This window comes from Tursiops truncatus, unplaced genomic scaffold, assembly GCF_011762595.2.
Source record: "Tursiops truncatus isolate mTurTru1 unplaced genomic scaffold, mTurTru1.mat.Y mat_scaffold_2_arrow_ctg1_2, whole genome shotgun sequence".
NCBI classification, from domain to species: Eukaryota; Metazoa; Chordata; class Mammalia; order Artiodactyla; family Delphinidae; genus Tursiops; species Tursiops truncatus.
The window spans coordinates 182,314-192,092 of record NW_022983266.1 but is presented as its reverse complement, the minus strand read 5'-3'; the positions used below and the strand labels follow the sequence as shown (position 1 = coordinate 192,092).

Genomic DNA, 9,779 nt, shown 5'->3' with positions numbered 1-9,779 from the left:
ATGCAGGGGACATGGGTTCGTGCCCCAGTTCGGGAAGATCCCACACACCGCGGAGCGGCTAGGCCCATGAGCCATGACTGCTGAGACTGCGCGTCCGGAGCCTGTGCTCTGCAACAGGAGAGGCCACAACAGTGAGAGGCCTGCGTACCACAAAAAAAAAAAAAAAAGGGGGAACATGCAGTCGATTGTGTATTGGTTTTATGGTTTGTAGAAATGCCATGCAGTTGGGCACATTTCTATGGCGATGGGGGAAGAGCTAGTAGTTAGGAAGGGTGTGGCTGGGTTTTAGGAAGGAGGAAGATGCATAAAGATAGGGTTTTCTCTTAGCTTGTGTTCCTCCAAATGCAGAGCCTGAGACAAGGATTTGCATGAGACTTGTTTTGGGAAATGATCCCAAGGGACAGGTGTGGGGGATTGAGAAGGAGGAAAAAACAGTCCAAGAAATATCATGAAATTGATCACTACTGTGGGCAGCTGAGCTTTGATCCCACTGGGGACCCTCTAAGGAGCAATGCAGAACGTGCCTCAAAATTATCCACCTGAGAGGTGGAGGAGGGGAGTATGCACTCACTGCACTCGCTGGTTCCTGTCTTTCAATGGGCCAAGGCTTACTCCCTGGGGTGTTAACTCCCTGGAACTTCCATATTTGCTCAGAATTACTTGGAAGGCTTGTTAAGACACAGATTGCTGAGTCCCACTTCCAGAGAACCTAACTCAGGTAATTCTGGGCTAGCTGCTGAGAATTTTTATTTCAAAGAGGTTCCCAGATGATGTTGATTCTGCTGGTCTGGGGTCCGTACTTTTGAGAATCAATAACTTAGAGGTTTGAACTTTGAATGGTGACAACATGGGGGAGAAGGAAAGTTGACTCAAAGTCATGGAGTTGTGAGCCAGCATTCAGTGTTCTGGAATTGCAAGTGTTTGGCCACGTCTGGTATGTTTTGAGAGTGACGAGGAGAGACTGAGAGGTCAGCAAGAGCTAAATGGTCAAGAACCCTGAATGCCAAGCAAAGGAACTTGAACTTGATTCTGTAGGTAATAGGAGCCATTGGAGAATTTTAAGCAGGGGAGGATTCTGTTTCTATTTATGCTTCAGAAAGAGCACAGTGGTCTGGTAGAAAGGGGTGAGCTAGGGGGACATGACCATAGAAGTCTACAAAATGAACAGCCTGATCTTGGCACTCGTGGGGATGTGGGGCCTCTCTTAACGAGCGTGATGGTGTCACAATCCTTGATGTGCAGTCTGAGAAGCTATTGATTCCACAGTTTCTGGCCCCGGGACCCTCCATGTAAGGTCCTCCAGCCTCTTCAACCTTCTCTTTCAAGTCGTGGATGGAGTCATCAGGGTCAATGGCGTAAGGCTTGCCCTGGCCACTAGAGTCCTTCATGAAGACCTGGATCTCAGGAGGGAAGGTCTCCAGCACCTGGAGGCTCCTGAAAGGAGAGACAGTGGTGTCCACTGGGGCCACATGTCCTCTTGTTTTCATAGTTTTGCCTTTCCCAGAATGTCATATGGTTGGAATCATCCAGTGTGTAGTCTTTTCAGACCGGTTTCTTTCAACTAGCAATATGCATTTAAGCTTCTTCCATGGCCTTTCATACATCACCACTCACAGTAACAAATTATTTTTTTCTTGGGATGAGAGCTTTTAAGATCTACTCTCTTAGCAACTTTCAAATACACAACAATATTGTTAGCTACAGTCACTACACTATACATGACATCCCCAGGACTTATTTATCTTATAACTTGAAGTTTGTACCTTTGGACCACTTTCAGCTAGCTATTTCACCCACCTCCCACCTCTGGCAACCAGTCTATTCTATGTATCTGTGAGTTGTTTCTTCTTTTTTTTAAAGATTCCACATATAAGTGATCTCATACAGTATTTATGTTTTGCCCTCTGACTTAATGCACTTAGCATAATGCCCTCAAGGTCTATCTGTGTTGTCACAAATGGCAGATTTCCTTCTTTTCATGTGGCTGAATAAAATTCCATTATCTATCTATCTATCTATCTATCTATATCTATCTATCTATCTATCTATCATCTATCTATATCTATATGTCACATTTTCTTTATCCATTCACCTGTTGGACACTTAGTTGTTTCCTAGTCTTGCTTTGCCTATTTTATTTTATTTTTTTACACACGCTGCATGACATGCGGGCCTTAATTCCCTGACCAGGGATCAAACCCATGCCCCCTGCAGTGGAAGTGTGGAGTCTTAACCACTGCACCACCAGGGAAGTCCCCTGCTTTGCCTATTTTAGAATCAGATTATTTGTTTTTGTTTGTTTGTTTGTTTTTTGCTATGGAGTTGTTTGAATTCCTTATAGATTTTGGATATTAACCTCTTATCATACATGTGGTTTGCAAATATTTTTTCCCATTCCTAGGTTGCCTTTTCATTTTGTTGATTGTTTCTTTTGCTCTCCAGGAGCTTTTTAGTTTGATGTAGTCCCATTGGTTGCTTTTTGTTTTTGTTGCTTGTGGTTTTGTTGTCATACCCAAAAAATCATCACCAAGACCAATGTTAAGGAGCTTTCTCTTTATGTTCTCTTCTAGGAGTTTTACAGTTTCAGGGCTTACATTTAAGTCTTTAATCCATTTCAAGTTAATTTTTACAAATGGTGTAAGATAGGGGTCCACTTTCTTTGTTTTGCATGTGGGTATCCAGTTTTGCCAACACCATTTACTGAAGAGACTATCTTTTCCCTGTTGAGTATTCTTGGATCCCTGTCAATTAGTTGCCCGTATGTGTGTGGATTTATTTCTCGGCTCTTGATTCTGTTGCATTGGTGTATGTGTCTGTTTTCATGCCAGTACCATACTATTTTGATTACTCTAGCTTTGTAGTATAATTTGAAATCAGGAAAAGTGTTGCCTCCAGCTTTGTTCTTCTTTCTCAGGGTTGCTGTGGCTTTTGAAGTCTATTGCAGTTCCATACGAATTTTAGGATTGTTTTTCCTATTTATGTAAAAAATGTCATGGGAATTTTGATAGGGATTGCACTGGATCTGTAGATTGCTTTAGGTTGTATGGACATATACTCTCCGAGTGAGATGTGCATGTAAATGATTTGTCTAAGACCTATTAAAGCAAAACAAAAAAAGTCAAAGAAACTGCTACATTAGAAAATACTAAACGTGTAGAGTATTTGCGGCTGGTGTGTGCTCGGGATGACCCAGCCCCCTCCAGGCCAGAGAGGTGGGTGGGAAGTAGCAATTACAACAGACAAGGATGACCCTCCCTGTTTACCCCTCCCTCTGGGCCCATTTTATTTCGGGCTGCATCGTTTAAACTCAAAACACACTTTTAATATAGGGCCCTTGTAGCCATCTTGTTGTGCTACTCTTCACAACCCATGAGCAGGGTCACAGGAAACTGTCAACAGGTCTGGCTTTCCATGTTACCACTCATACAAGCCAGTGCTTTTCCACACTTGATCTACAGATCACAGACACGTGAGGATTATGCAAAAGAACAAGAACAAAGCTTTATTGTAAGTTTCACATCGAAACAGGGTCCACACGAGGCCCAGCCTGGGAGGAGGTGGACACTGATGGCCTCGCCGCAAAGTTATTGGCTCAGGCCAACTTCCTCCTCTTAAACCCCAAGGTAATGAATGGAGACCTGGAGGAGAATGACTTGGTCGATGGCCCAGTGGTTTTTTGTCCAGCCAAGCCCTGGGCAGGTGATGAGGGGGCCCTAAGAGCAAGGCTGCACCTTGCTGTGCCCACTGTGGAGCTGAGGCTGATAGGAATAGAGGCCGGAACCGACACACCCCTAAAGTCAGCCTTGGCTGGGCATGGGCTGCGCCCTCCGCTGGAAGTAGGGGGGCCCTGCCTGGGTGCGCCCCCAGGGATGTGATGTAAGATGGGGGCAGCAGTGCCTCCAAACCTAGGCTTCTTCTTAGGGCTGGGTCCCGTGGTCACCATGGGGTGGCTCTGGTGAGGAGGGCCCCAGGAGTTCAGGCCCACGCTGCCCCCATTGCTGTGTGTGGTGCTCGGGGGCCCCCTCTTTCTTGATGTCACTCTGAGAGCTGCAAACATGCAGCTCAGATCATCTAGGGCAGCCGCTCTGCTCCCAAAACCCAGCTGTGTGCTGGCATGGGTGCCCACGGTGGAATTTCTGGATGATGAACACCCAGAAGATGCTTGTGCGGGGCCGCCCGAAGCTGGGGGGCCGGGAGCAGAGGCAAAGGCTGGGGCTTTCCGTTTCCTCTGCTGGGGAGAGCTGCCACAGGCGGTGGTTCCTCGCTGCTGCCAATCAGGGCCCCCAGGGATGTGCATTAAGATGGGGGCAGTAGTGCCTCCAAACCCAGGCTTCTTCTTAGGTCTGGGTCCCGTGGTCACCATGGGGTGGCTCTGGTGAGGAGGGCCCCAGGAGTTCAGGCCCACGCTGCCCCCATTGCTGTGTGTGGTGCTCGGGGGCCCCCTCTTTCTTGATGTCACTCTGAGAGCTGCAAACATGCAGCTCAGATCATCTAGGGCAGCCGCTCTGCTCCCAAAACCCAGCTGTGTGCTGGCATGGGTGCCCACGGTGGAATTTCTGGATGATGAACACCCAGAAGATGCTTGTGCGGGGCCGCCCGAAGCTGGGGGGCCGGGAGCAGAGGCAAAGGCTGGGGCTTTCCGTTTCCTCTGCTGGGGAGAGCTGCCACAGGCGGTGGTTCCTCGCTGCTGCCAATCAGGGCCCCCAGGGATGTGCATTAAGATGGGGGCAGTAGTGCCTCCAAACCCAGGCTTCTTCTTAGGTCTGGGTCCCGTGGTCACCATGGGGTGGCTCTGGTGAGGAGGGTCCCAGGAGTTCAGGCCCACGCTGCCCCCATTGCTGTGTGTGGTGCTCGGGGGCCCCCTCTTTCTTGATGTCACGCTGAGAGCTGCAAACATGCAGCTCAGATCATCTAGGGCAGCCGCTCTGCTCCCAAAACCCAGCTGTGTGCTGGCATGGGTGCCCACGGTGGAATTTCTGGATGATGAACACCCAGAAGATGCTTGTGCGGGGCCGCCCGAAGCTGGGGGGCCTGGAGCAGAGGCAAAGGCTGGAGTTTTCGGTTGCCTGTGCTGGGGAGAGCTGCCGAGGTCCCCGATGGCATAGGTCTCACCCCGCAGCGCTCTGTTGATGCGCCGGAACGCTGTTTCCTTCTCGGAGTCTAGGTCTTCGGCGGTGACCCGGAAACCCGGCTCAGGGGCTGGAGGCAGCCTCAGAGGCTCCCCTCGCCTGTGCGGCAGCAGAGGAATCCTGCGTTTTCGGGGCCTGGGACTGTCAGATGTGCAGGAGCCCTTCCTCCAGGGCCGTTTCTGCCCTCTTGTTGCCTCTGCATCTTGGTCAGGCTGGCTTTTCCTCTGGGAAACCACCGGAGCTGCAGAGGGCGATGGAGGACCCTCCTCGCGCCCTGTCTTTGCAGACTTCTGGGGCAGCCCTTGCGGTATGGCGGGACCCCTCCTTCTTTCCACTGGCAGGAAACCTCGGGTGGAGCTATATGAGCTGGTGATGGCGTTTCTTTGGGGGCAGGAGCTCATACAAGAGGTCTGTTGTTTCCTGGCAGATCTGTCCTCTGCCCACTTGGCGTGGAGGTCTCTCTTCAGAGGTCCAGGCCTGGGCACGAAGAAAGAGCCCCCCAGGGGCCTAAATGCAGATCGTGCGCCCCCGGTGTCATTGGGGCCGCTTCTCTGGTCTTCGTTCTTCCCTGTGACTGTGGGGACTTCCTCCTGCTTGGCCATCCCTTGCCCGCTCTCTCCCAGGGCCCTCAACACCGTCTTCTCTGTGCTGTAGTTCGGGACACAGCTGGGTGTCGTGGCCGGCACTGGTTGCCCCCGCGCCACACTGACAGTGACTGTGTCCACTGCGGACACTGAGCTGCGGGACGTCGTGGAGGTGCGAGCACCCATCACTGCCTTCTTCCGATGGCCTCGCCTGAAGATGGAGATAAGGATCCCCATAAGGAGTGCAGCGTCTGCGGGATGGTAGAATGGGGTCTCAGAGACTCTGTGGCAAAGCGCAGATGGCAGAGTCACTGGACACTTGTGGGCCGGCCTGCGAGTGGATAGCCGCCCATAGACAGCTGGGTGAGCCGGGCCGGCCACGGGAAGTCGGTGGGCGCGGGGAGCGGGCTGGGGGCAGCCGAAACCTCCTGGCAGGTGCTGGTCCCCCAGTGCCCGGGACGAGGGTGAGGGGCAGGGCCTACCTAAGTAACTGCTCCTAGAGAACTTGAGTGAGGTCGGTCCGTGAATACAGAGCTGGGCTCCGAGCACTCTCCTTCAGCTGCCAAGTCGGCCAAAAGCGGAGTGCGCGCTCTTTGGCCTGTTGCCTTTTTATACTCTGAAACCTGTGAGCGAACAATGGGCGTGCGTTGGCGGGGCGCAAAAGTTTAGGGAGGGGTGGCGCATGCGCAGAGTACACGTCAGGCCCTGGGGCGCACAGGTGAGGATGCGCGCCCCTGGACCGTCTAGCGCTTCTGAATCTCCCGGGGGTCTGAGGGCTGGAGGTGTTTGCCTTGAGGGTGATGAGCTTCTTGGCAGGACAGCTGGCCCTTCTCCCCTGGCCGCGCCCCAGTGCTGTCGGGGTAACTAACTGTACTGGACGGGATCCCCGCCCAGCAAAGTGGGGCAAGGTCGCTGGCTGTGCAGCTCCCGCAAGAGGCGGCAGCTTTGGCAGCAGCGCCTCTGCGTCCTCCTGCCCTTTCCCCTGGCGGCACTGGAGGGGAGTCGCTAAGAACGGAAGTGCCCACACCATCCAGATCCTGCTGGGGTGACACCTGAAGTGGTGGCCAGGGCTGGCTGAGAGGGCCATACTTACCATATGACCCAAAAACCCACTCCTAGGCAATTAACCAAGAGAAAAACTTTTCACAAAACACATATGTGAATGTTTTAGCTATCTTGTCCACAATTCCTAAATATAGGACTATTGAGGTTATCCAATTTTCTTGAGTTTGTCATTTTTTAATTGTTCTTGGAATAACACTATGTATACGTATTGTTTCACAGTCTAGAGTTAATATTTTACCAATTAAATAAAATTCAGAAGGCTTACATCCATATAGATTCTTTTACCTTCCACTCTTTGTTATAGCTGTCATATGTGTCACCTTTATATGACGTCAACGCCACCCTCTGAGACTGTGGTATCCTTTTTTCATACATATACAGGGAATTGCCTGGCGGTCCAGTGGTTAGGACTCAGCACTTTCACTGCTGGGGCCCCGGGTTCAGTCCCTGGTAGGGGAACTAAGACTCCTTAAACTTAACCCCACTGTGGGGCAATGTCCCAGCCAGGCAGAAACTGCAGGTGGAGCTGGAGACCTTGAAGAGTTTGGCTATACTTCCAGCTCAGCCCAAAGCCCAAGGATGATTCTGGACTTTCATTCTGACTCGTGCATTTCAGATCTTTCTGGGTTTGGACCTGGTATATACGTCCCTCCCAGCCTGCCCTGCCTGCCCCTTCAGTTGTCACCCCAAGCAGGATCTGGTTGGCTTGGGCACTTCTGGGGGTTTCTTTTTGTTTGTTTTTGGTTTTTTTTTTTTTTTTGCACTTCTGTTCTTAGCGGCTCTCTCCTCCAATGTTACCAGGTGGGAGGGCAGGCGGACGCACAGGCGCTGATGCCAAATCTGCCACCTCGGGCGGCGGCTGCTGAGCCAGGTACCCTGCTCTCCAGCTTTCCTGCTCTGGTGGCCGGGGACCCATCCTGTACAGTTAGAGCCGGCCGGGGGAGAAGGGGCAGCTGCCCTGCCAAGAAGCTCATCACCCTCAAGGCAAACACCTCCAGCCCTCAGACCCCCGGGGAGATTCAGAAGCGCTAGACGGTCCAGGGGCGCGCATCCTCACCTGTGCGCCCCAGGGCCTGACGTGTACTCTGCGCATGCGCCACCCCTCCCTAAACTTTTGCGCCCCGCCAACGCACGCCCATTGTTCGCTCACATTTCCAGAGCTGCATCCCAGCAACAGGCCAAAGAGAGCGCACTCCGCTTTCGGCCGACTTGGCAGCTGAAGGAGAGTGCTCGGAGCCCAGCTCTCTATCCAAGCACCGACCTCACCCAAGTTCTCTAGGGTCAGGTAGGCCCTGCCCCTCACCCCCGCCCCGGGCACTGGGGGACCAGCACCTGCCAGGAGGGTTCGGCTGCCCCCAGCCCGCTCCCCGCGCCCACCGACTTCCCATGGTTGCCCCGGGTAAACCAGCTGTCTATGGCCGGCTATCCACTCGCAGGCCAGCCCACAAGTGTCCAGTGACTCTGCATCTGCGCTTTGCCACAGAGTCTCTGAGACCCCATTCTACCGTTCCGCAGACCCTGCGCTCCTTTCTGGGGGTCCTTATCTCCATCTGCAGGCGAGGCCATCGGAAGAAGGCAGTGATGGGTGCTCGCACCTCCACGACGTCCCGCAGCTCAGTGTCCGCAGTGGACACAGTCACTCTCAGTGTGGCACGGGGTCAGCCAGTGCCGGCCACGACACCCAGCTGTGTCCTGAACTACAGCACAGAGAAGACGGTGTTGAGGGCCCTGGGAGAGAGCGGGCAAGGGATGGCCAAGCAGGAGGAAGTCCCCACAGTCACAGGGAGGAACGAAGACCAGAGAAGCGGCCCCAATGACACCGGGGGCGCACGATCTGCATTTAGGCCCCTGGGGGACTCTTTCTTCGTGCCCAGGCCTGGACCTCTGAAGAGAGACCTCCACGCCAAGAGGGCAGAAGACAGATCCACCAGGAGACCGCAGACCACTTGTATGAGCTCCTGCCCCCAAAGAAACGCCATCACGAACGCATATGTCTCCAACCGAGGTTTCCTACCAGTGAAGAGAAGGAGGAGTCCCGCCATACCGGAAGGGCTGCTCCAAAAGTCTGCAAAGAAAGGGAGCAAGGAGGGCCCTCCGTCGCCCTCTGCAGCTCTGGTGGTTTCCCAGAGGAAAAGCCAGCCTGACCAAGATGTAGAGGCAACAAGAGGGCAGAAAGGGCCCTGGAGGAACGGCTCCCGCACATCTGACAGTCCCAGGCCCCGAAAACGCAGGATTCCTCTGCTGCCGCCCCGGCAAGGGGAGTCTCTGAGGCTGCCCCCAGGCCCTGAGCTGGGTTTCCCTATCGCCACTGAAGACCTAGACTCCGAGAAGGAAGCAGCGTTCCGGCGCATCAGCAGTGAGCTGCAGGGTGAGACCTAGGCCACTGGGGGCCTGGGTACCATGCAGCCTTCCTGTCCCTTTTTGCTGCCTGCCACAGGGGCTGCTTCTCCGCAGAAAATGTTTCATAGTTATTTCTATTTTAATATGATCATGGTACATTAAAATGTATTAGTGCTTGCCTGTGAACACTAAGGTCACTTGTAATTTTCTATATTGTTCTATATTTTTGTGACTAAAGGCATTACTTGGGGGAATTAAAAGAATATCTTGAAGCGATTTTGGCTTTTGATCTGCCACTAATTGCTATTTAACCTTAATTCAGGGGTCGGATTCTTTGACCCAAGGAAACAGAATAGTATAAAAAGAAAGAATGTGAGTGTCAGATGGTGGCAGTGATTACGTATAGCAAGAGACGCCTTTGCAAAAGTTACTGTTGGTCCCAGAAGACTCTCACTTAGCTGTGTGACCCTGGGCAAGTCACTTCACCTAAATCTCTGAATTATAGGGCTGTGCTGATGATTTAAAAGTGACTGAGCACGATGGACACTCGGAAATCCTGGGTTCTCAATAAAGCCACTGCCCTGCTCTTTGGTCCTTTGGAATTACTAGATTAGTAAAATTTATACTTGACAGTAATTTTAGCTTAAAGTTTATTTTGTCT

General features: G+C 52.4%; 1 protein-coding gene across 2 annotated transcripts; it reads right to left on the bottom strand.

Moving 5' to 3' along the window:
• Nucleotides 1–3,336: 3,336 nt before the first annotated feature.
• LOC141277744 (uncharacterized) lies at nt 3,337–6,893 on the bottom strand. Of its 2 annotated transcripts, XM_073799823.1 has the most exons (3): nt 6,807–6,893; nt 6,196–6,336; nt 3,337–5,964 (listed from the first exon to the last, which is right to left on the bottom strand). In XM_073799823.1, exon 3 carries the CDS (start codon nt 5,948–5,950, stop codon nt 3,593–3,595), a length of 2,358 nt encoding a protein of 785 aa, XP_073655924.1. In that variant the 5' UTR covers nt 5,951–5,964; nt 6,196–6,336; nt 6,807–6,893; the 3' UTR covers nt 3,337–3,592. The 2 variants fall into 2 exon arrangements, with proteins under 2 accessions (XP_073655924.1, XP_073655925.1); XM_073799824.1 differs by lacking the exon at nt 6,807–6,893 and having other exon boundaries at nt 3,337–5,924; nt 6,196–6,307.
• Nucleotides 6,894–9,779: the final 2,886 nt, after the last annotated feature.

Bases quoted from the DNA above. Each gene is read 5' to 3' on its own strand.
- LOC141277744 (XM_073799823.1), bottom strand. From the start codon at position 5,950: ATGGGGATCCTTATCTCCATCTTCAGGCGAGGCCATCGGAAGAAGGCA.